The sequence below is a fragment of the Anopheles ziemanni genome, chromosome 3 (genome assembly GCF_943734765.1).
Source record: "Anopheles ziemanni chromosome 3, idAnoZiCoDA_A2_x.2, whole genome shotgun sequence".
Taxonomy (NCBI): domain Eukaryota; kingdom Metazoa; phylum Arthropoda; class Insecta; order Diptera; family Culicidae; genus Anopheles; species Anopheles ziemanni.
The window spans coordinates 18,411,232-18,435,984 of record NC_080706.1 but is presented as its reverse complement, the minus strand read 5'-3'; the positions used below and the strand labels follow the sequence as shown (position 1 = coordinate 18,435,984).

Genomic DNA, 24,753 nt, shown 5'->3' with positions numbered 1-24,753 from the left:
CTCCGGTTCGGTTTAAGAACAAACGGCGGTAACGGGAAGCAAATAAATAAAACCATATTTAATTGACTCCGAAAGATGTAACAACAAAACACAATAGCTTTAGTTTAGCAAGATAGAAATAAATCGTAGACGCGCCGAACAAACGAGAACCAGGCAAATGGAAAAGAAATGTTGATAGGAGAGGACTCCGTGGATGGGAAGAACTGTGTGTTTGATAATTGGAAAGTGTGAACAAGAAAGTTGGAAAAAGAAACACAGCAAATATAAGCGAAATACCAAACACATTTAGAACAGAAACCATTGCTAAATGCATCGCAAACCAACACAAAGGGCATCTAATCCAAGGAATATATATATATACACACACAGACAACTAATAATGGAATGTCAGAGAAAAAAAGAAGTAAATGCGAACAAACAAGATATATAAACTTAAATATATATAAAGTATCATATATACATATATATTTAAAGTACTTCATTCGTGCAACGAGGTGAAAGGGCGAGAAATAATGCTCACGCGCAATATTATTGTGTTAAACGGCAGTAGAAACAACAGAAGAAGTAGAAATAGCAAACAAACAAACCAGAAGAAAAAAACCGATAAATTCGTATTAATGGCCTCAAGGTAGAAGGGAAATAGAACGAACGATAAGAAGTTAGACAGGTTGCATTGAAGCAGTCAGAGAGCAGTAAGAAGCGAAAGTGGTGAATGCAAGAAAAAACAATTAACTAACTAAACCAACCGTTTGATAAAAACCATCAATTTTGGGGGGAGGGAAACTAGAACTACTTTTGGAAAAGAGAGAACGAGAGGCAGCGGAAAAGCAGAAGCTGGAAGAAAAATTGTTAGTGAATGGACAAAGGACGTGTTTTGGATTGTGAGTTCATTGAAATTAGGAGTCATTTTAAGAATGACGGAGAACACATACATTCCCGTTAGTTGTTACAATTGTGTAAAGTTCGTGAAAGTTGTCGTTTCCATTTTTCGCCACACCCTCGCTTGGTGAAACAAACTAGGAAAGTCAGACGGGCCGAGACAGCTTTCGAATAAGAGAGGAGCCCCGCCGGGAATTTCGGAAGAAACAAGGACCCGAAAGCATCTCCGTTCGCGAGTCTATAGCGCGTGAGAGGAGCAAATCGCCATCAAAGTCGAATATCACATTGGAATGGCAAAGGATCGGCAAACAGTGTAAGTGGCGATGGTTTTATTAACTCTCGATGGATGATGTATGAAGAGACGAAGGGACGATAAGAATAGTAATAAAAGAGAACACTAATAAAGATGGTTAACCTTCGGTTGGAATAATTGTCATAAAATCATAACCCGGCTGGTGTTAACATTAATGGTTATATAAAAAAAAACCCACCGAAAATCCCTGCTCATGGAACCAGTTTTTGGCGAATTGTTTCTCTTCATACTTTTGAGGTCAAGGCCCGGATTTACAGGTTTCTCTCTGTGCAGCTTATTTTTCTTATCTTCGCCGGGAAGTTTTTTATGCCGAAAGACCCACCCACGTCATCCCCGTCAACGTATTTTTTCACTCTTCCACGTTATTCATTCATCAGTAAATAAACGGCGCCTTGGGAGTCGGGTTCGTTGTCTGGTTTGTCCGAAAAGCGAAAGCGATCAGCTTCGATGTACGTTCAATCACTGCCCAAGGTGTAATAGATCTATAGAAAAGGTAGTCATAATGTGAATTTCATATGGCTCGGGTATTAAGCGTGATAAAACATTTTGAGTAAATACAAGCAATAACGAATTGTGTTAATTGTGTTTGCAAACATTAAAAACGAAAGGTGACAAAGCATATTAATTGAATTGTCTGTCGGCATCCTTTGATCAATTAATTCAATCAAGGATGAAATTTTAACGAGGACGGAAGGATTGTGTTTGTTCAAGTCATTTATGTAATATTTAAAGCAAAACTTTTAACGTTACCTAGTAACAGTTTTCACAAGGATACATTGATAACGATTTTTGCAATAAAAATATGATTTATTTTGACCTTTGTTACTTATCACTTCAAGAAATACTCTGCTTCAATTATGTAGCGGACTTTGGAACCGATAAAATTTCAAAAGTGTTGCTAACATTAAGCATCGATTGCTACGATTTCATGGAGTTCAAAATTGTTAGCAACAGTTTTCATTTCAGAGTAATATCGCAACTGTTAAACTGTTCTATGATCATTCAAATGTGTGGTGAATTTAACTTGATAAAATAAAATTAGAAAACTGTTGATTAATCAATAGAATAGGATCATTTGATATTCACCAAATGTTACGTGCTTTGCACAAGTAGTTTTTCAATATCCGTCAAAGAGTCATCGGCGCCAGGTGACCTATTTTCCAACGACCTTCCCACTGTCGGTCACTCTCCTTGCGAGCGGCTTTTAAGGAACTAACTACCACAGTCTAACGACTCGGTTCGGGTTCCAACTCCATCTCTCGTTTCGCGTGTTTCGCGATAATACTGCGTGGGAGTGCCATGGACCAAAGATTGCGCCGATGGTGAACACTACGTCATCGTTCCCCACCCACCTTACACCTCACTCAGATGTGAGTAACGGGTTTGTGAGTAAGGCGTCCGGCGCACTTTTGGTCAATCCACTTTTGGCGCTACGCCTCCGCACATCTGCCTTTCTCCGGTGCCGATCCGGTCGCTCCAGCCGGGCGCTCGGTTATGAAATCCCGTGTAAGCTGTAGAGTTTGTGTGCGCGGGAACTATTACTTCATCCGGACGGACCCCGAGCAGTCTTTGTAGGGAAGCTTGGCGCATGACGTGCGAATCTGACATCGGTCTCCATTCTTTGCTTCTCTGGCGCGGGGATTTTTGGTTTTTGTTTTTTGGCGACCAAATTCAAATGTAAACAATTGCCCGGTTCCACGCATCGCTGGTTGGCCCACATTTGGCATGGGCTGCGGATGGAAAGCTGCTCACCTCCCCGGGCTGGGAGGTTTCCCTTTCCACCAGCGGTAAACCAAATACGCCAGTGGGCAGCATCACCACCACCGGAGAGGTGGGAAAAAAGAGTGTTGCGATTCGGACTGTTTGTGCCATTTCTTTCGCTTTCTTTGACGCGATCGCACGCGATCTTTGCCGTAAAAATACTCCCATCATCAAAGAGGCGAGTTGTCTTGAGGCTAACGGCGACAGTTTAGCCGCGTACCTCGATCCGATCGGATGATTTCGAGCTCCATCGACGCGCCAGGATACTCTCAGATCCTTGCCTTTAGTTAACTAGTGCTTAGTATTCAAAAGAGCTGTGGTACGAGTGAATTGTTAATCAGTTCGGTTGCAGTATCCGACGGGATTCGGTGTGACGAGAATTTAATCAACGATGGAGTTTTACCGTCCGGTTAGTGTTCTGGGAGTGAGAAAAAGTTTCACTTCCGAGAAACAACAGTGATGATAGTGTTTAATGTTTTTGGGGATTATGTGATGAGTGTTACACAATTCGGTGGACCGTGACCGATTTTTTTACGTGTTATAATGTGAACAGTTTGATGCAAATTGAACATTTTCTAACACATCTTTTGACATTCTAGTGTGTACAGACATTTGTAGGTTGTTCGTGTAACTTAACTCTTGTTCGGCCGAGTTTTTCGATTTCTTTTAAACATGTTATAAATTGGCTTCTACATTAGACAAAATATACAACACCAAAATAAGGAGGAAAATATAATGTGATATCTGGAATAATTTTAGATTAGTAATCGCTTTGTGTTATAACTTGTGATATGAGCAGCGTGTTCAAAAATCAAATCTAAACGAATTCTTCTTCTAATTGAACTATTGGTTTTGTGTTTGTTAAGTTAATAAAAGTGTGACATAGTAGCTTTCTTTACAACTTGAAAGTTTAAACAAACATTATCCCGATGAAGTAAAATATTATAAAAGTGTTCTAATTTTTTTAAGAAAGATAGAAAAATATCTTAATTTTCTTGATTTTGAACATCAAGAATTCCAGTTTTCTAATTTTAAAATGAACAGACTCAAATATAATTTTACGGATGAGTGATGTTATCTTTTCAATCGGTCTTAAAGTTAGCCTAAAAGATAAAAGTGAAGAGGACCGTGTAGATAAGTGTTCACAAAGCAGGCGTCGAGTGTTTATCGAGGTCGTCTTCTAACTTGTTCCCTTCGTTTCGCTTCAGTTATTCCGCCTACTGACGTGTTGCTATCTCGTTCAGCTGGGCACATCCCTACCGTTTACCTTCCCCGATGGTAGTAACAGTCGAAGTGTCAATAGTGACCGGAGTAGGGACCGCACATCCTCGCCCGAGGTAACGCAAAGCCGCCGGCCGGAGTTCTTCGAGGGTCGAAGTATCCGAGGCAATGGTCCTTCTTCGAATCGAAACCAGCAGTTTCCCGACATCTACAGCCGCTATCAGGTGCACGAGGACGAAACGGATCCACCCGGCGTGCGCCCCACCGTTGGACCGTTCCTAACGAATCGCCCACCGTCGATCACACCCCCGCCACAGTACACCACCCGGTCGGATCGTCCAAATGCGGCCTACAACCGCCTTCCGCCGTCGAAAAACGATGAACCGATTCAGGCTGAACCGACGGCGGACGACGACTACGAGGACGATGACGAGGACGTCGGTGAGGAAGGGGAGCAGCCCGACAAACCGGTCCCTGTCCCGGCAGCCATCAGTAGACCCCCGGTCCCGGTGGGAGGCGGTGGGGGAGCCACGTTTAACAATCTGTTCTACAGCTTCAACGACAAGTTCGGTGGACTGGGAGGGTTGTTCGGGGAGAGCTCGGGGCGGCACAAGTTCAAGTACAAACGGCGAAAGCCGGGCCAACCGTGCATTCCGTACGATCTGTTCCACAAGCTCAAGTACGGGCGCGATCTGCAGGGTAATGCGGTCGACCCGAAGACGCTCCTGCCGAACCTGAACCTGATCCTGGCGGACCTCAACTACTACTCACCGAATAACAACTATGGCGGAGGTGGAGGGCACTTGAGCGACACCGGCGCTGGTGGAGCGGTGTTCAACAATCACTACTACGATGCCGTCGGTGGCTATCCCTGTCAGGGGGTTTCCTTCGGAGGCGGTGGTGGTGGTGGTGGTCATGGCGGTCTCTTTGGAGGATTTCCGCACAAACCCTTCAAGCCGCATCGTCCACACGGAGGTCCGCTCGGGTTCTTCGGTCAGGGAGGACTGTTCGATTGGGTTTCATCAGCAGATCAGGTGCAGGGCGACGAAGGGGTAGGTGAAGGTGGGGCGGCCACTGGTGGCAACAGACCTGCGGTGGTGTTCAACCTAAACGATGCTATCGACACCGTGGTAAGTATCTATCCATCTCGACGTTCCCCAAGTCCTACACCGTTCTTCAAATCTACGGTTCTTCTTCGGTTCTTCTTCTACCTTAGGCTACCAACTGGAAACCCGGCGAAAGCTTCGAGATGATGATGAAGGTGATTGCCAACTTTATCACGCAGGTAGCGGGAGGAGCGGCCGCACCCGTTGCAGATGTGGCAACCGACGTGGGCAAGATCAATCGTGAATTCTTCAGCCTCTTTGGTTAGTTGGAACTTTCGAGAGTGCATGATGTGTTGTTAGTTTGGATAAGCATTTGTTGACAGCTTAGTGTAAGATGGTAACTTAATACCAACCATGACAAATAAATAAACGACTTCTTGTGAATCTGAGCCCCTTTTGTGGATTGGGGTAGTTATCTAGTTTGACTGATTGAAAGAAACTTTTTGATGACATACAAGGAGAGAGCTTAAATGAGGTTATTTATAGGTCTTGCGCAGAAACCGTAAAGCAAGATTACAACAACCATTTCCGAATAAGTTCACACTCCTGAGTATCGTCATACTATTAGCTCGCATTCACGTGTAGAAGCGAACTAATTTGATTTTATTCCGCTCGGTTCAACCGTTCCTATGCAACAACCATTGCATACATTTCGGCGAATACTCAGGCATCATTTACGGTATAACCGGTTCAGAATAATACAAGTGCATGAGTAATTGCATACATTCGGGCGCTACTACGAATTGACCTTCAGTCCCGTAAGTTTTCAAGGACTTTACTAACAAAAGTATAGTTTCTATATTATTTTTAGGTTATTGAATTGAACTAGATAGAAGAACAAACTCTAAAGGATTGTTCCTCAACATCTGTACATAGTAGTAGTTGTCGCTCTAGTATTGTGGTTCACCACGGTTGGACAAAACGAGTTGAACTCAAAAAGAAGCACTCGCCTGCTGGTTGCTTCGTTTGTGGTGTTTTAGTTCACAGTCCAGTATCACGTTTGAAGCACCAAATTTCACTGTTGCCTGCCTTACGACGATCGCCCAACTTTTCGGCTGCTGAACAGACCGCAAGAAGTACCTTCCGGCAAACGCCACGGTAACTGTCAATAAAACGTGCCCCGTCTACGGTAAACCAAGCGGTGCGGCGTGCGGCGGCGCAACAACGGCGTAGTTCAATGTCAATGTCCGGCCGCCCTTGCCAGGGTTCGCTGGTCGGTTGTCTTCAGCACAAGTCTGCTTCCGATTCCGCTGGTCGCCACCGTGTCGTGAGGAGTTCGCGGAAAAATAGACCAGTCCAAACAGTGCTCCCAGTTGCTGGGAAATCGGCCGAAAGTGGTCCGGAAGCTCGAATCGAAAGTGGACGTCGTTAGTCAATGTTCCAACGATGGATTATTGGCGAGTATCGTCCTTCCTGCTGCCGTTCGTCCTGGAACTGTTTGTCGGTGGATTCGCTGCAGGTGGTGCCGCCGTCGCCCGTTGGCCAGCCCTCGACTACAAATCGGACCGGGCCTTCTACCCGCTGATGGTGTCCTTTTCGCGGTATCCCTTCCACGATGTGTACGAAACGGTGGCCAGCATCCCGGCACCAAAACCCCCCGTCCAGCCCCCAGCCATGGCGGGAAGGGGCGCCGCGCTGTTTGCGAAGGCCCGGGCGAAGTACTTCCCGGGGGCCACAAACCATCAACGGGATTGGCGCCAACACCACCAGACCCGACCAGCCAAGATGCCGACGAAGAGTATCTGTCACGGACTGATCTACCTGCCACAGGAGCTGGAAGCGTCCGGACGGAGAATATTGCCACCGAAGATGCGCAAGCTGCTCAAGTACTGTGGGTTTATCTAGTGGTCAAAAGTGTAGAACATATACTCTTTAGTAATCGGTTAGTTTAAACACTATTTTTACTTAAGTTGTGATTTTTTAATAAAATGTTATTTATTCCAACTGTAAACTGGAACAGACAGGTTGAACAATCAATCCGTTAGGAAATAATTGATCATGAACAGTTGTACAAACCGAAAAGAAGTAAAACTAAAACAGGTGTACCAGTTGGTTTACTTATTTTTTGCTATCCTAGATGATGACAAACATAGCTTGTTGTTTTGTCATCACTGCTACAAGCAATTCTGGAGCTTTAGCCGAAACTCGTGTAAGGTAAGTGCTCCCATTGCAGTGCTAGTACTAATAGTGGTTTTAGAGGGATAAAATCCTACCATTACGACGAAATAAATACAATAGAGGTATTTGTTCTACTATGAAATGTTCTTTGATCTTGTGTGGAGTGTTCAAAAGATGAACCTTCACATTCCGTAATAAATGAGGGCTCCAAAATTAATATATTAATATTAATAATATATTATATAGTATACCAAACAGGTTGTACTCAACATGCTGAATTTCTAATGAATTTATCAGGTATGCCATGATTTCCTTAAGGCTGTAAATCACTGCACAATGCATTTGTCTATGAGAGGTCTGTGGCCAAGACAATGCATTGATCTATGGGTAATCTTGCCGTTCTGTTTGAAATATACTTCAAGAATAAACTACAGTTAAAATAAATTCAATATTTTCCAGGTTTTCTATATTACCACCACTATAGGTTCACGATATCACAACTGTAAGAACCATATCACCATTATAGACCATACCACCATTATAGAGTGAAAACAGATGTTTTCAGAAGAAAGGTCGTGTTCCAATCATAATTGGTATAAATATGTAAAATACACTGTTTTAGACAATTATAAATTACATCATATTGTTAGTTACACGACCAAACACACCACTATTGGTACCGTTACCCTAACACCAGCTAAAATGTTTTCCAGCGAAACATTACATATTCTACTGAATAATAAAGGTTTCTCAAAACATGAATATATGTAAACCACATCTGATAAAAGCATGTTATCTTTGACTATTCTAATGTCTGGCTTTTATTCTGATTTGATTATAACACTTGATGATAAGACTTTTTTACCTTTTCTTGTTCACTGTAGTCGTTCTACATTGTATACGCCACCGTTAAGTCATTAAGTATCTTGAACAATTTGCCATGACTATAGAAACCTGAAACTTCGCTAAACTTAGACACCAATCACCTTTCTCTAGACATCTTCAATGTTTTATTGCAGTAAAGATTCATTAAGTTTCTTTCTCCGGATGGGTAACACTCGCAATTAAATCATAGGTTATGTATTAAAAATGAACAATTTTATTAAACAACCACTACCGTCGCAGTAGGCAACATTTCCCTATGGCGCACTTCACTTCCCTTCCACTGATTCGCTTCATTCGAGGTCCTCGCAGATCGGCAGATTTCCGTAGGTGTTCGGATTGGCTGCCGCAACGGTCGCATCGTCCCAGTCGTTAAGGAAAACGCCAACTATCTCATTGATGGTTTCGGCCGCTAAATTTGTGGTATCCATGACGGTCGACACCATTTCGTCCGAAGGATTGAAGAGCTGTAAAAACCAGTTGCCATCCCCTGCATTCCCTGCACTGCTGGCCACTATCTCGCCACCTTCCGCCGGCCCCGGACTGGCCACCATCGCGTCCCCATCTTTCCGGCGTGCGGCGAACGGCCGCGGAGCCCTCCGCCCTCCGGCAGCCCTGGGTTGGTTGCGAAAAAGCCCGCACGCCTTCCGGCACTCGGCGCAGTCAATCGCAGCGGGTGCTGCCGGCGGTGGCGGTGGTGGTGGTGGTGGAGGAGGAGAAGGTGGCGATGGCGCTGCTCGTGGGTTTGCTGCCGCCACCGTGTCCCGGGTCGCAACGGTGCGCGGTCGGCCGGATTTCGTGCGGCGACCTCGACCCGATCCAGGCCGCCATTTGGTAGTGGTCGGCGCGGGAGTCGTTGTGGTCGGTGCCATCCGATACCGGATGGACGCGATGGCGTTCTGGATCGCCTCGAATGGCCGCGTCTTGGGTCGGTTTTCCATCTCGCGCCGCAACTCCTTGCGCTGGTTGCGTCGCGTGGCGGGATTGTTGGAGGTTGGCTTACCACCGAACGGTTTGGCCATCCGCGGATTGTTCGGGTCGAAGATTAGCCCCCGTTCGGTTCGTACGACCGTCTGAGGCGAGCTGGAGTGGACGGAATCGACGGAAGGCAAGATGGCAACAACACGACACGACAACGGGACACAGGAAGGAAGGGTGGGTGCCAAGAAAGAGAAAGAAAAAAAGCAGGATTAGTTTCGTGGTTTTCTTCACAGAAAATGGCCGCCGAGTGACGGCGAGTTTATTCTAGAACAAATCGTCAGAGCCTACTACTAACACTTCTAGTCTTTGCTCGACCGTCTACGACCGGCTCGTACTTACACTCATGCACACAAAAACACACACGCACACGCACACATGCAACGATACACTAAAACGCAGCACATTCATCCACTAATTCTACCGGCAAAAGGCTTAAGGATCTCTCTGCCTATAAAACATCAAACATAACATTTATCCCTACATCCTGCTCTCGGGTGGCGTTAGAGATTCAAAACAAAAAAATTGGAGGCGTTTGGTCTGGTGGACGAAGGCAACGGACTGGCCTCACAGTGGGCACTAGGAGAGGGGGGGAGACCGAGGTTCCACACTTCACGTTCCACCCTACAACCGTCCTCCGAACGGTCGCATCATCTTCTGCATAAAGTTACGGAACGGGGCGGGCGGCGGCTGGCGCACTGAAAGTGGTCGAGGAAGGGATGGTTAGAAAGGTCCGTGCGAGCGGATGGAAGACACGCTGAAGCCTAACAAGTACGCGCGAACTACTAGACAAGGGAACTCCGGAACCTTGCGGGCTTCCCGGGTCGTTGGTTCGTGCGTTAGGCTTCGGGGTTGGATTTGGGGACAGTACTTCTTCTCAACGCGAACGAAACCAGCGGGTTGGGATCATCTTTGGCCTCCTCGGGGGCACCCTTCTTCGTCTGGCCCTGGCTGGTGGACTTTTTCCGCTGGCCCTTCTGCTCCGCCAGCGCTCTCGGGATGCACTTGACGATCTTGGACGGGCAGGGTGCGGCGGGTGCGGCTACGGCGGGGGCGGCGGGGGGTGCAGCAGCGGGTTGGCCGTAACCCGGCTGAACGATCAGGCTGGAACCGACGACCTCGTTCGTTGGCACGATCACGTTGCTGGTGGACTGGACCATACCCGGCTGAGGCTGTGGTGGATGACCCGGACAGCTCTTATGGCAGTACTCGCGGACCTTCTGTGCGATGTAGTTGTCCATGTCGCTCGGTTGCTGCTGGTTGGCGACTTTGCTAGGATCGGCCACTCGGAACGTGCCTATGTTAACCACCGACTTGCTGGGCTCGGTCGGGGCAACTACTGGCGACGGGTCGGTGACGACCTGTGGCTCACTAGCGGCAGCTGAAGGCATCTTGCGCTTTCGGCCTAGACGAGCCGCCAACCGATCGAGCCGTCGCTGGCGCCAGCTGTCCTGGTCGTCGGGACTGCGGCGAAGGTGGTGCCTTTGTGGTTCCTCGAACAGCTTCCCGTTCGCCATCCGGTAGAGGACGCGCCCGACGTCGGCATGGTTGTAGTACTCGACGATTTCGTTCGAGTCGTATTCGTGATCTTCCTGCTCGTCACCCATCAGCCGGATGGTGGCCAACTCCGGGGGAGTGACCGTGGAAGGTGTCGTCGGTCGTGGATACGTTGGTTTCCGACGGGGACTCTTGAGGTGTCGCTCCCGGAACACATTCAGCCGTTTGGAGAGACCTCTCCACAGTGGGTTCCTGGTAGAGGATGGTTCCTGCTGGATGTCGTTCGCTTCCAACGAGTTGGTCTTGGACTTGCCTTCTTTCTCTGCGATCATGGCCTCCAGAGGGTCTTCAATGCTTCCCGCAGGCTCGCTGATGTCCGAACCTTCAATCACCTCGTCTTCTCCTTGCTCCTCAACGAATTCCTCCAAGTCATGCCCGGCGGGACGTTGCGTTGTGCTTGTGGAAGTCCGTTTACGTTCATCAATGTAGAAGCTGGAACAGATTTTGTCGCACTCCGGCTCCTCCTCCTCCTCCACGAGGTTCCTCACCGTCGTCGAGCTGACCGTTGTCGTTGTGGTGGCCTTAATGGCTGGTCGTGGTGCCACCTCTCCACCGTCCGCGGCCGTCCTCCTCTCGACCACCTTCTCCTGCGCCGCGGGTTGCTTCCGACGCCGCAACTCCAACTTTGCCATATTGCGCCGCCGGTTTGGCCAACGGTTTGGAAGGACGCTTCCTTCACGCTCGCCGCCACCACCACCACCACCGTCACCATTCTGTGCCTCCTCGCCACCCGTCGCCCAGCCCGCACGCCTACCCTCCAGACCTTCGATCATACGCTTTGCCATCGAGCGCAACCTAGCGTCATCAGCGTCCCCGGGGGGAGCGGGCGTGGTAGGAATACAGTGAAAGTAGAAAAAGTTATAGTTCAGTGGTATGCCAACCCCGGGCGCGTTGCCCGTACCGTTCCCCAGCTGGCGAGAGGTCAGCTCGAACGGAACCGTCCGCTCTCGGCCAGCGCCATCGATGAACCGCACGCTCACGATGGAACCGAGCTCGGGGAAAAAGGTTCCCGGCTCGGGTTGCCCATCCGGTGTAGGAGCAGGCGGGTCAACCGCGGTTTGAGCGGCACCTACCAGCGGACCCTTCGATCCGAGGTGTCGCTGAAGGTCATCCGCGAATTTGGCGCCCTTTTCCTTGCCGGAAATGGACGCGTGAATCTCTTGCGCTAACACTTTCGTCGAGGGATCCTCGGGACGAACTACGCCCGAGGATACGACCGGTGCCGGCGTTGGCCGTTTGAACAGTTTGCCGATGATTTTGGCGAACGGTTGAAACGGACGCTTGCCACTGGCCGCCACGATCGGCGCTTCCTGCTCCGGTTCTAGCATCTGACCGTCACCTTTCTCTAATCCCTCCCCGGCGTCCTCTACATACTCCGCTGGACATGGTCCATCGGAGTCGTGGCCATCCCCTTCATCGTACCTGTGCGCCCGGAAGGCCCGCTCGCGTCCCATCTGCGCCAATCGTTCGTTCTTGCTGCGGACCAGCTGCCTCCGGCTGATGGACTGCCGATAGCCTCCAGTCTCCGTAACTTCCGCCGGAAGCTCGGTGGCGTCCGTGAAGTCCGGAACCTCCGGGTGACCTAGGGATGTGTGCTGCGTGTGTGTCTGCGTCGGCTGTGTGGCGGTGTGATCTAAAGCCTAAAAACCGGCGCCTGTTAATTGGGAAGTTGACTATGAAACAGCGCGCTCCGAGCCTGTAGCCTGTGGCCAGCGGGACTCTATCCTACCTGAGCGTCGGCGGCCGATTCCGGCGAGCCCGAGGCCTCCGAGGCTAGACGCCGATAGCGCCCGTGGTGACCGTAAGTCGGCTCGTAGTCGTCTCCATCGTCTCCGTCGCCATGACCGTAGCCGTGACCGTGACCATGGCCATGGCCATGACCGTGTCCATAGCCACCGTGACCTCCGTGACCGTACCCGCCATGGCCGTGACCATGCCCGTAGCCCTCCTTCTTATGGTGATAGTGATGGTGCGTGTGGATCACGTGCTTGTGCTTCTTGTGCTTCTTGTGGCGAAACTGGGCACCACCTTCCTCCTCCTCTCCCTCCCCTTCGCCGGCAGCGCGGCCAAAGTTGCCTTCGTCGGCCGCCAGCTCCTCGGCGTCACCGACAAAGCCCATGACGCGCGCCTGCATATCCGTGCCCATGTCGATCTCCACCGGGAACTCACTGTGGTGCACCATCTCACGCATCATCGGCGCACCCTGGAACGTGTCCCCGGCCTGCCCGGCACGAACGATGGCCGGCTGCTCCGTTTCGCTCTCCTGTGGCTCGTCGTTCTTTGCGTCGAGGGCGCCATCGGCGTTCGGGTTTTCGGAGCGCACAAAACCGGTGAACTTCATCGGAATCCCGGGCCGGCGCATCATCATCGGACCGAACCGGTGTCGAGCCATCAGCGGATATACTCGGTACGCATCCACACCGGTGTCGAGCACAAGCACCGTCGCCAGTGCCAGCACGCACAGCGACACAATCCATCTGTTGGCGGACCACTGAGAGGGAGATACAAAATTCACCGATATTATAAACCACCGTAGCGAGGGACTAAACTCATCAGTTATGACTCACCATCCTGTGAGCTTCCGGGGTTCGGTTTATAATCACTTCTATCTCACTCCAGATCACTTCCTTCCTGCCCTGCTTCTTCCTGCCGGCTTGTCACTTCATTCGCGCACGTCAACCGAACAATGGCACATCTGCCACACTGATGCCTTGGGTTGGCCGGTTGCTAGCTTTTATGGAACCTCGCGGTGGCCAGCTCGTGGACATCACCGAAGGCCACAAGGGAGTTTTGCTGACGTGTCGCATGTTCAAGGGTCAGACTCGCTTGGTGCCCCAACCCCGAAAAGTAAGCATTCCCGGAGTCCAACTAGCTGGTTTGTTTTGTTGTGGCAAAACAAATGCGCGGCCAACTGTAAACCCCGCCACCGTACGCCAACCTGGCGCAACGCCGTGGAAACTCCGAGAATGCATGCGCAAGCCAGGAGCCGGCGGAGTGTCCGTTTCGTGCGGGGTTGAAGGTTTATTTTGGTCCAGCCGCGTGACATTGGCAGACGACTCCAACATTTGGCGGCATGCGAGGTAGCTTCGGTTTGGTAGGTGGGTGTTATCAAGGTCTCTGACTGTTTGCGGTTTACCCAAAACCCACTTACACGCACTTGCGTGTCCAAAATGGGATGTCCAGAGTGCGAGGGAAAAGGCCCGTGTGTTGTTGTTTTTTTTCCCGAAAGGTGTGTTCTTTGCACTTCATTTGCGTTGGAGCACGCGAGGGTGCAAGACGTCGGGGGAGAAAGGTGCCCAAGATACGGCCGCGATCGTTTGGAACTTGCAAATTTATTAAGTGTGACCTGACGGAGCGCGTGGGGTTCATTGAACTTTTCGTTTAGAAACTAGGATTACTACAACCGCCACGAGGCGGATGTTGATAGAACCCGTTTAGTGGGAACGTTTTTTAAACACAGAAGCTTTGACCACTTGTTGACACATCTTAGCAAATCTATCCAAGAAAATGTCGAGTCGTTCACTCTGATGTTTAATCTTATGCTCTAAATTGATTCAGATCCAGATCCAGATCGAGAAAAATCTGACTAAAACATCAGTTCAACAGCAAAGTAAGAAATTAACAAACCACCAAATCAAATAAAAAGAATCAAAACCATTCTAATCCATGTTGGTACTGTGAGGAACTTACTTAGTTTCAACACATCGTTTATTCCTGGATGTGAAACTGGTTTTGTAGACATTTTAATTTGTTTAGATTTGTATTTGAAAACATCAGCAATTCCCGTGCTAATTTAGTCGGGCTAACTTGACATGATTGTGATAATGTGCCTACTTAAACCTTAAACTTACTTAAAAACTTAAAGCCGAATTAAACGATCAAAACATACGTAATCTTTGGCTGTCGAATGCTCTCTAAAAACATTTGAAAACCCCATTTCCATGGCAACGTGGACTCGCCTTTAAGAAACTGTTGGTCCAATGCAAGAAAAGGGAAAACTTTTAATCTTCCTTATTTCAGTTGACTGAAAGTTTAATTCATGACTCACCACACATTACCGTTAATTGTCAACCGGCAATCTTGGGTGGATTTTTGAATAAGCGAAAACATTTCATATCCAAATTAATTATTTATATTATTTTGGTGTTGTGAATAATGCGAGTGAACCTAAATCGCATAAAACGATGCAGTTTATTTGAAATGATCAACTATCATTCGAAATGTTTTTCTAGCCTGGCTACGTTGGGTGAAAGTTTAGTTATGCAACTAAAATTGATTGTTTATTTTGAGGGGGTTTCACATTAGTGAAATATGCTTTGACAGTTGCTTTTAAGTGAAAGCTGCAATCGTTGAAAAGTGCTTTAAGATGCTTGAAAGTTACCAACGTTTTACGTATTATATTTAGCTTCTGAACTAGAAATCCTCAGGAGGCGAATTGTGGGCAAAATATGAGAATAGTGAAAAGTTAGGCAAGGCAGAAAAAAGCTTGGTTTAAAATAGTTCATATTTGAAAACATAATTCAACGGGGTCGTCTTCGTCTTCGCCTTCGTCTAACACCACCTTAAGGACGTCTCGTTCGAATTCCACACTTTCGAACTCAAACCGACATTTTCGAATCGCAAACCCTCGACTAGTGATGGGGAAACTGAATCCCTACAGGGATTCGAATCTTTCGATTCAAATCCATTCTGAGATCCGGATCTTCGAATCCGAATCCCAATCCGTCATATCATACATGCTCATCTAATGCCGATTTTTCATATGATGTGTTTAATGCAATGAATGATTTACATAAGAATATCAGTATAGTTGACATTATTCTTCTAACTGTATTCAAAAAACACGAACAATCTAGTCCTTAGTCCCGAGTTTATTCCAAGAAGAGTAGCATTTATTATGTTTCAAAAACAATTATTATTAGCGTTATCATTCAATTTGAATCCAACGTGGGTCACTGAAACAGTGAAGCAAGTCCTTTTGTTATTTTTCCGCACTTTCCCGGTGGGGACTTTATCGCGGAACGAACATGTTTGAGGTTCTGATAACCTTCTTCACAAATAGCGGCTTAGAAATGGCTGATATAATGTATTTAAAGCTAGATTGCAGCGACAGGTAAGTAAACTGGTGCTTTGCGTCCATTACAATATATCTAACGTATTTGAGATATTCAATTCCTACATCCGGTACCCTTGGTGGCCCAAATGAGCTGTTTTATTCACAGGTTCAAGCTTGTAAGAACCACCACTAGCTCACTTTTTTCGCCGCTCGTTTTTGGCGGGAACAGGCGAATTCTCTCCCAAAATCCTGGCGAAATATGCTCTCGACCTCTGCGACACCGACTTGCTCTACCAAATGACCTTCAAACGCTGAACCGGTAAACCGGTTCGGGCGACACGTCGTGTCTGTACACGCACCACGCATGTGTTGGTGCGCAGAATGCAAATGTGTTCGTGACCCGGTTCGTTCTCGTGGAGTGTAAATTGTCCTCTCTTCTCTCGAGGAGAGCTGGTAGAAAAACTAGAAAAGATGGATAAAATGTAAAATGTTCTTTGAGACAAAATTACGCGTCTTGCAAAGACCTTTCATTTGAGGGGTCATTTGTGGAAATCGTTTAAGAAACTAACAAGTTATGCGAGAATTGGCTTTTTTAACCTAAATTGCCAACCAACCTGATTTACCGTTTCGCCCCCTCGAGCGAACACGTTCCCACCTGTGGTTTTTATCAAAAACAACAAACTACGCTAAAATCTACCTTCAACGCAGTTACGCGTCTTGAAAAGACCTTTCATTTAAGGGGTCAATCGTGAAAATCGGTTGAAAGAATCAATAGTTATTAAAAAATTGGCAATTTTTTAAATTTCAGTAATCGAGGTTTAGCAACCTTGTTCAACCGGTGTATCAACCGACCCGATGTCGGGGCTTGCACCGTCGAATTGTAAACCCTCGACGGACAGTCTTCGTTCGGCCGCTGTACGCACAAGAACGACTTTCTCGTTCGTCCTCGAGACGAACGCACGCGTGCTCGCGCGATACTTTTCCGCTGAACATCATCGCCGGTCCACCGGCTTTCCGCGATCGGCGCATTTTCCGCTCTTCGAGTGTGAGCATCACTGTGGCTGTTTTTATCCTTTCCGACGTGAAGAGGTTGGTGTGTTTGCGTGTGTGCGGTTTTTTCCTTCTTTCGGTTGGTTAAGGATTATTTAACAATCCGCGTGGATCCACCGGATGCTGGTGGCGAGTTGGGGTTTGGCAATTGAACGTGCGTAATCGGAAGTGGTGTGTTCAGTGTAACAAATCAATGAAAAATTAAGTTTTAAATGCACGACGATTTTAACGGGACAGGACTCGAAAAAGTGTGTTCACAAAGTTCAATAAAATACTCAATAGAAGTTCCAACGAAAAAATTAAAAATGGAAAAGTGAATGCTTAAATTACAATTATTATAAAAATGCAGTGCATCTACTAATGGACGATTTTTTACAAGAGCTGATCGTGCTAAGCTAGTGACTTTGGCTCCCTGTCTTCGAATGGCTAAAACGTGCGAGCAATAAGCCGTGATCGGAGCGAGTTCGGGCGGAAATTGGGAGTTGTGTTGTTTTTTTTCGGTTCAAAATTTTATGTTCACCGAAGTTGAGGAAAACCGGATTCTGCGGCATCCATTTAAATCGTACGCACACGCTTCCCGCCAACCGCAACCGTTTGGTGGGAAAAGAGATGAAATAGATCGATCCTCCGGAAGTGGGTCAATTTTGCGTACGCCAAATCGCGATCGATGGATCATCTTCGTCGTGAAGTGAACTTTCCGACCATTCGTCGATAGAGAAAAGGGGAAGTGTGCGAATTGTTAAAGATGTCCTCTTGGGACCATTGGCGGCCCGGAGAGTTTGGGTTGACCTCGAAATAAAAGTTTTAAAATTGTGGGAAGCCGGATCCGGTTGCGCGTGGAGACCGGAGGAGCTTCGTGTCTTCGCTGAAAATTCATACCGATTCGCGAAGATCCCGACTCGCGGTTTTGTTATGTAAAACAGATGATTCTGGGGCTGCGGCTCGGGCACGCACACGATCGCGAGCAGGTGAAGGTGTGTTCGTCGACGGGCCTAGACGACAAACTAGACGACGACCCTGCGCTCCGTACGTGTGCACGGTGGCCGAGCGTGTAAGTGTGCGCGAGCCGTCATCACACCGTGCCGTAGCACGGATTTTGTGCGTCCGAAGGCGAGAAATTGTGGCTGTGGGGAAAACCTGGGTCGCGAGTGAGCGGGGAAGGGAGGGAAGAAAAGGAAAAGCGCACTTTTTCGCGCAAATTCACTTTATCGCGATCTCGAGCCCGTAACGTTGTCTGTGTTGTGTTGAGATGTGATCGACGTGACCACCCGTGGTTGCGGAGGGTTGCGAGAGGTGCGGCGGTGCCATCCCGATCAAACCCCCTCCCTTCCGCTCGACACCCTTCGTAACCTGCGATCGGCACGGCGGACGAAGTTTGGCTCATTAAAAACCAATTGGATATTTTTGAAATTAGTGTCGGTTCGGTTGCGGTTTCTTAACGCGGCTTCCTCACTTTGCAAAGTCTATTCCACCATCTCCCTTCCATCCACCCACCCCCTCTGTGAAGATGGGAGCAGACTAACCCACGGGGGGAGGTTACAGGGCGCACACTCGCAGACTCGCGAGTCACGTTGTGCTGCGAATGATTCGTGAGTTGAGTCTTCGTTGTTTTCGGCGCGAGAGGGCAATTTTCTTGTTCTTCCACCCTAACCGCGCTTGTCACAATTTGGCACAACCGTGCATTGATGATGGACGACATCGCAATCGAGGGGGGAGGGGAAGAGGAGAAGCAGAAGGCACCCAAACATGCACACATTGTTGGGCGCTTTGGGGTCACGCAAGATAAAGGAAGATAATGCGAGCAAATAACAAAACCAAAAATTTCGCACAATTGTTTCCGGAATTAAAAAGAAGAGAAAAAAAGGCAGAAGTTAGCATCAAAGACGAAGAAGAACATCTTCTCCTGGATATGAGAAGGTAATTTTCTTATCGAATGTGAAGTTGTTTTCGGTTTTCTATTTTACCGTTTTGGAGGGTGGTGGTTATCTCTCAACGACCCATCCCCTCATGAGGGTCGCTACCCCTGTTTTTGACAACCGTTTTTCGGTGCGAGCGAGTGTGGTGTTTGCAAAATTAAATCGCAATACGTCCACAGCACTTATCGGCTCACGTGACATGATTTGATTCTAAGCAACAACTACTAAAAGGGAAGAAAATTGGCACAACGGATCGAAGTAAACCACGCCGCTTGAGATATAAACCGACGGTTAACGACGACAATTAACAAGAAATAATCTGATGCAATCCTAAACATGTGTTAATTAACAATGAACAAAATTCACAGTGCGTAAATAATGGCCGTGTCCTTAAACAGTGCTCTATCCTTCAAGCAGTGACAAAGAATAAAGTGGCTGTTGTGTAACGAAAAAGTGAACGAAGCACGGGATAATCGAACCCGCTAAGTGCCTCGAGCAATGCGCGACGAGAGTGTGAGCAAGTGCAGAAAAAGAAAGGTTAAAGTGGTTGTTCAGCCGCACCACGGATTGGGCCAGAATTGGTGAAAACATCACGAAAACACGACAAATAAAGTGTAGTGTCTCTTTTTCCTCGCCTGACAAGTGGCTTTTCTGTTTGGGTGTTATCGGTAAAACGGTTAGGCAAAACGAGTGCGACTTTGCTTCCCATATTGGTACAATCTTAAAGGAGAGTCTTTATCTCGCACCTCGTTCGAATGAGTCAAAATTAATCTCTGTTGCAAAAAACAAACGCCAACAAAAAGAAATAGCAACGTGAAAGTGCGATTTTTCAATTGATACTGTTTGTAACGAAGGTGAGTTTTCATTTGTTTTCGTGTGTGTTTCGATTGGATTAATTTCGCAATCCCGTTATGGTGGTGTTTTATTGAGATGGATAAGCTATCATGTGTCGTAAAAATTCTTGTTTGGTATATTTGTGAATTTGTCCACGAATTCCCACGACACTAGGGCAGATTGTGTAATCAAATATGTTTTTTAAATCTGCATCACAACCGCACTTTGCATGAAGCTTGGCAAGTTCGATATAAAAATGAAACAGTAGAAAAAAACGCTTCAAAAGTATTCGTAAGCCCAATTTTGGATCAAGCAAATCCTTTATCGTGTAGTAAAAAAAGAAGTTAACAAATTGAGGGAGCTTCACAGTGTACCTTTTGGAAAGGAAATGTCAGAATTGTGGGGATAGATATATGGGTGCATCCCTCACTAGGAGGCGTGAAATGCGCCACCTTTTGCCCACGGAATCGGGACTAATTTCGACACGCACTGACTATTTGGAGCTTGCCCTTCGGCAGCGCCAACGCCCCAAAAGAAATCGAGTGAAAAGGGTAAAGAAAACGGGATTATTGAGCCGTACACGCCCGCAGCAGAACAGGTCCCCGTACGCGTGACATGCGTTGCATTTGCGTTTTCTTCCCACTTTCCTCGGAGCATGCCAGTTGAGTCGACAAAAGCCCCCATTTTTTCCTGCCAGATTGGTCCTTTTATTTGGCCCTTTTTTTTCTCTTGTAACCAGGGCGTTGTGCTCAACATTTTGAGATTCTCCAGCGCTGTTTCGGTTGTTACACATTTCTGTTGTCTTTTGCCCGTGCGCATTTGCTGATGAATTTCTTCCTGTATCTTAACTTTCTCGCCGATTGCGTTCGGGGTGACGTTTGGCGCTGGGTAAACTTCGTCGTGGCCGAACTTGGTCGGCGCGAGGTTGAGGCGCAAGGGAAATTCTCCCGACCGGGCGCCCCCCAGAGTAGAGTGGCATGCACACACATGGGGACAGGAGCCTGCTCCAGCCACGAAGGAGCAAGTGCCGGACATGAAGACACTTTTACATTTCACTGGTGGCATGTTTTCCGCATCTTCATCTTAACGACGTTTCCGCTGCATGTTTGACCTCCGCTGATTGTGTTCCAGTGTTTGCTTTTCGCCTTTCCATGAGGCTTCTCGACTTTAAGGGAGTGACTCTTTTGGACCTTATCCCTGGTAACCCCTGGCCCGGTGGGGCATTTTCGTTCGCCCCAGAACAGATGGCATGTACTGATCGTTGGTACGCGAGGCATCTTTGCTGACCGAAACCCCCCTATCAGTTCTTTTTTTGTGTTTCAAATTTGATTTTGGGAGGTTTGTGTTCCTTTAAACCCGAACCCGAAAACATTCGGAGAACAACTCACGAACAAGCCGAGCTTTATTTGCGTTGACAGTTTTGCTACACTTTGTCCGTTAGTTGTTAGTTTTATTTTGGCATCTTTTCTCCTCCTTGCTAAAACACACGCAAGATAAATGCAATGGAACCGAGCCAAATTACGTTTTACACTCTGAAAACGGCGTTTTAACCTTTTCGTGATTCATTGCTTCTTGATATGAAGTTGGAAAGCGAATTTTTAATGTTGTATTCTACGTCGCACTTAGTATTTCTATTCGGGAGAAAAGTATATTTATTAAATTCCTTTTCTTTCTATCTGCTAATTACCCGTTTCGGCACGGAATTTAAACACTTCCAATCTGTTTTGATATTTAAATTTCGTAACACAAGTAGTGAAGGTGACATAAAATTATTGGTGACTAATAAGCCGGCTGAATACATTAGCTTTCGAAAAAGAAACGAACCAGATTTTTTGATCCGCACCGCACTAATTAATGAACTCGCTAACGAAAAATCCCAACGACCGAACGGTACCGGTTTTTGTTTTGATCGAAATCGATCGCTTAAAACCAGGGCAGTTTAATGTAGATGAGAACGTGATCGTAAAACCGGGAGGATATTATTTGCCGCTCTGCTTTCAGCTTTTAGCCATCCATTTCAAAGGCCGTAAAACGTGAAATGTCCTTGCGCTATGGTTTATGAACTTATTTTGCGATGGAGTCTTTTTGCAAACCGTAGTATCATTATGGTGACAGTTTTGCTACAATTATGTTTAAGAAAGTGTAAATAAAAAACAACAAATGACACTCTGGGACTGGAGCGAAAGGTGAATAAAAGGGAAATTAAATTGCATCTCAAATTGAATTAAGGAAAAGGGAGTTGTAAGCGTAATACGAAGAAAATTACCATCCCGGCCTTTTGTTGTTGGTCAGTATATACTTTTCTTTCGCCCAAACGTACAGTATTAGGCAACTCTGTGCTTAAGCCCATTTTTGTTATTGGCATCAGACACCCGAGCGTATGATCGTCTCATCTCATCTTTCATGTCATTGAAGATCATCGCAATTTTTAATAAACAAACTGATGATAAACAAGATAAAAAAATGGTTGTATATCAGGGTAACTGTTTGGCTCCAAGGAAATTATTTGATTTTTTCGTTGTAACAGTTTACGTGTGTTTGTTCTGCGTGTTTTGTTGTCCTTAGATGAGATAAAACTTATCGTTAAGAGTTGATCTTTCTCATCTCACGTCTTTATGGCAAAAAAGGTGCGTTGAATTCGTAGGGCGTGATGATGATAGCTCATCGAGAGGGCGGCAATCTAACGCCCCGTACTTCGACAGCTTGACACCCGCGTCTGGCGCCTCGCGTTTTCCGTTTGCTCCAGATTGGGGAAGGGACGATAAACGAAGGGTGTGCGGTGACCCAGTGAACGCGCGGGGGGATGCGCCAAACATGTGGCCTGGAACGGCAATCGCTCAGGTACCGACAGTCCGCACCTGATAACGGCCGAAAAGGGTGGCGTCGTCGGTGTTGGTGCGTTTCGCGCAACGTGCCGCACCAAGACCGCGTCAGATGCACGCGCAAAGTGACATTTTTGAGAGCGGAACCGCGCGTTTTGTCGAGATGCGCGCGACGACGGGTTTGCTCTCGGGGAACGATGCGCGCACGGTGGTGATAAATGAAAATGTATATTTATGTGCCAATGACCTCTCGGTGCCTGTAACAGCAACACACACACTGGCTCTCCCTTTCCGTCCCACAGTCAAGTGGTCGCATTTTCTTTTGTTTTTTCTCTAGAGCGATCGGCGTGCGTCCGACTTTGTAAATCGGACCCTTGATCGCGATGATGATCCCGCCTCGACCCCACCCTCTTCCCTTCTGCCCCCGTCGCGCTGGCAAATGCAGCCAGTGGCGTTTTTGTGGGGCCGAATTTACGTCATGCACTCAATTATCCGGCGACATGCGCGCCATCGGCAGCGATCGGTCGCCGATGGTAATGAAAATGGCGATCGCACGAGTGGCGTGCCGAAATCCGCAATCAGACGTTTTGCACGTTGGGCGATTAGCATCGGGGTGATTAATTAAAATTGAAGCCCGCTGCGAACGCAAACCCCGTCAGCGGATCAGCAAATAATCGGCCCCCGTTTTACAAAGATGAAATGCGAACGAAAAAGACGCCAAAAGTCGAACGGAGAAAGTAGTAAACAAGCAAAGTGAAATGAGCCACTTGAGGCTGTCTGTGAGCGATTTGGAATATTGCAATCAATTTTGATCATCGCAAGCTAGCAATTCGTCTCTTACCAAAGTTTTAATGGTAATTTCACAAGATTTTGTCAAGCTTATCTTGTTCCTTTTTTACTACGCCTTTAAGATAACGGGAAAATATCGCAAGATCGTGCTATCGATCCGTTTTCATTTGTCCATGCAGATATCGTTGCCGTTATATCGATTGATAAAACAACTTATTCCAATGCTCCAACTTCTCCGATTCGTCACGTGTCTACTTTCGTTAAAATATGGCATTTGCATTTCAAATTAACATCACCCGAAGATTAGTGTTTTTCTTTTCCACAACCTTAAACCTTAAACTTTGCGCGACACAAAAACCTCTTGGCATTATTTTCGCCATGTCCCTCTGGGACCAGTTGATGCTATCGCCACAGATAGCTAGATCTCCCTTCACCAAGCGGGCACATTTCTTCAGATAAAAGTTGTAAAGTTTCCCCCCTTTCCGAGCCCCGTAACGGATGTATTATTCATTGCCATTCGAAGGAAATGGAGGTTTCGGTGCGGATTTGAGGTTAGCTCCATAAGGATAGTTTATTTGTTTTCCTCTACTGGCGGGGAGGGACGTCCTCCTCCAGACACCTATATCTCGCTGTTCTCTACTTAGTATCGCTTATTTTATCTTCCATTCTGCCCTTCTTCTTTCAGTGATCCTCTCCAGTGCGTGTGGGTGTATGTGATTTGGAAGTGAGAAGGAAGCCTACTTACACGCGTAACCTACGGCAATATAACTCCGCGGATTAGAGAAGCGATCGGAGTAAAAAGTACGATTTTTTCCTTGGGCGCAGGGAATGTGCGTGCGTGAATCGAAGTGATGGCCCGAGCGATCGGGCTCACCGAAGAAGCAGAGAAAAATCGTTGCCCCACGAAATCGGTCCGCGATCGATCCTCGATCGGCATTACGACGTTTCCCGGTGCTTTCGGGGTGGCTATCAACTCGCAGGTGGAACGGGGGGCCGGTGTTCGACAACATTCCGCACATACGTACGCTCTGGTGTGTGTCCTGCCCTAGGAAATCCGCGCCCGCCCAGCGAAGGATGATGCGACGCGATCTGCGACACGGGCCGGGGTTTCCAACGTGCTACGGGAAGCGCGAGAATCAAGTGCATCTAGGGCCGGGCCAGCTGATGATAACCTGAGTTCCGACGTGACGTGAAGAAGCGAGTTACATTTACAGATCAGGCAAACGTCAGGTGAAGTGCGTGTGCGCGGTGTGCGATCCGGTAAAGTGATCTCGTTCTCGACCTCTCTCTCTCTCTATCTCTCTAGTGCTTTGTGCCCTCCCCCTTCCTCGCTCCCGCTCCCTCTCTAGCTGCTCGTGAAGGTGTCGAACCACACGATTTTGCCGGGATTGCCCCCAGTGACCAGTGTGCATCGCATATGTGTGTGTGTCCGTGCGCGTGGAGTCACTCCACGAGAGGCCGGTGAAGGTTC

The 24,753-nt window shown here is 47.5% G+C and overlaps 3 protein-coding genes across 3 annotated transcripts; 2 read left to right on the top strand and 1 right to left on the bottom strand.

Moving 5' to 3' along the window:
• The first annotated feature begins 3,344 nt into the window (after positions 1-3,344).
• LOC131284278 (uncharacterized) lies at positions 3,345-5,546 on the top strand. Its single transcript, XM_058313132.1, has 3 exons — positions 3,345-3,362; positions 4,162-5,304; positions 5,391-5,546. The coding sequence occupies exons 1-3, from the start codon at positions 3,345-3,347 to the stop codon at positions 5,544-5,546; spliced, it is 1,317 nt and encodes a 438-aa protein (XP_058169115.1).
• A 204-nt stretch (positions 5,547-5,750) lies between these two features.
• LOC131284277 (uncharacterized) lies at positions 5,751-7,125 on the top strand. Its single transcript, XM_058313131.1, has 3 exons — positions 5,751-5,755; positions 6,485-6,549; positions 6,743-7,125. The coding sequence occupies exons 1-3, from the start codon at positions 5,751-5,753 to the stop codon at positions 7,123-7,125; spliced, it is 453 nt and encodes a 150-aa protein (XP_058169114.1).
• Positions 7,126-9,882: 2,757 nt separating this feature from the next.
• LOC131284276 (uncharacterized) lies at positions 9,883-16,924 on the bottom strand. The gene is made up of 5 exons (XM_058313130.1): positions 16,833-16,924; positions 12,545-13,292; positions 12,238-12,431; positions 10,130-11,610; positions 9,883-9,956 (listed from the first exon to the last, which is right to left on the bottom strand). Exons 1-5 carry the CDS (start codon positions 16,922-16,924, stop codon positions 9,883-9,885), a joined length of 2,589 nt encoding a protein of 862 aa, XP_058169113.1.
• Positions 16,925-24,753: the final 7,829 nt, after the last annotated feature.

Excerpts from the sequence above, each read along its gene's own strand:
- LOC131284278 (XM_058313132.1), top strand. Across the intron at positions 5,305-5,390 it reads ACGATGCTATCGACACCGTG|GCTACCAACTGGAAACCCGG; the intron begins GTAAGTATCTAT and ends CTTCTACCTTAG.
- LOC131284277 (XM_058313131.1), top strand. Across the intron at positions 6,550-6,742 it reads GCTGGTCGCCACCGTGTCGT|GTGCCGCCGTCGCCCGTTGG; the intron begins GAGGAGTTCGCG and ends TCGCTGCAGGTG.
- LOC131284276 (XM_058313130.1), bottom strand. The coding sequence starts at position 16,924 with ATGCTCACACTCGAAGAGCGGAAAATGCGCCGATCGCGGAAAGCCGGT. Across the intron at positions 12,432-12,544 it reads AATCGGCCGCCGACGCTCAG|CCGACGCAGACACACACGCA; the intron begins GTAGGATAGAGT and ends ACCGCCACACAG. Across the intron at positions 11,611-12,237 it reads CGGGCCTTCCGGGCGCACAG|GTTGCGCTCGATGGCAAAGC; the intron begins GTACGATGAAGG and ends TGATGACGCTAG.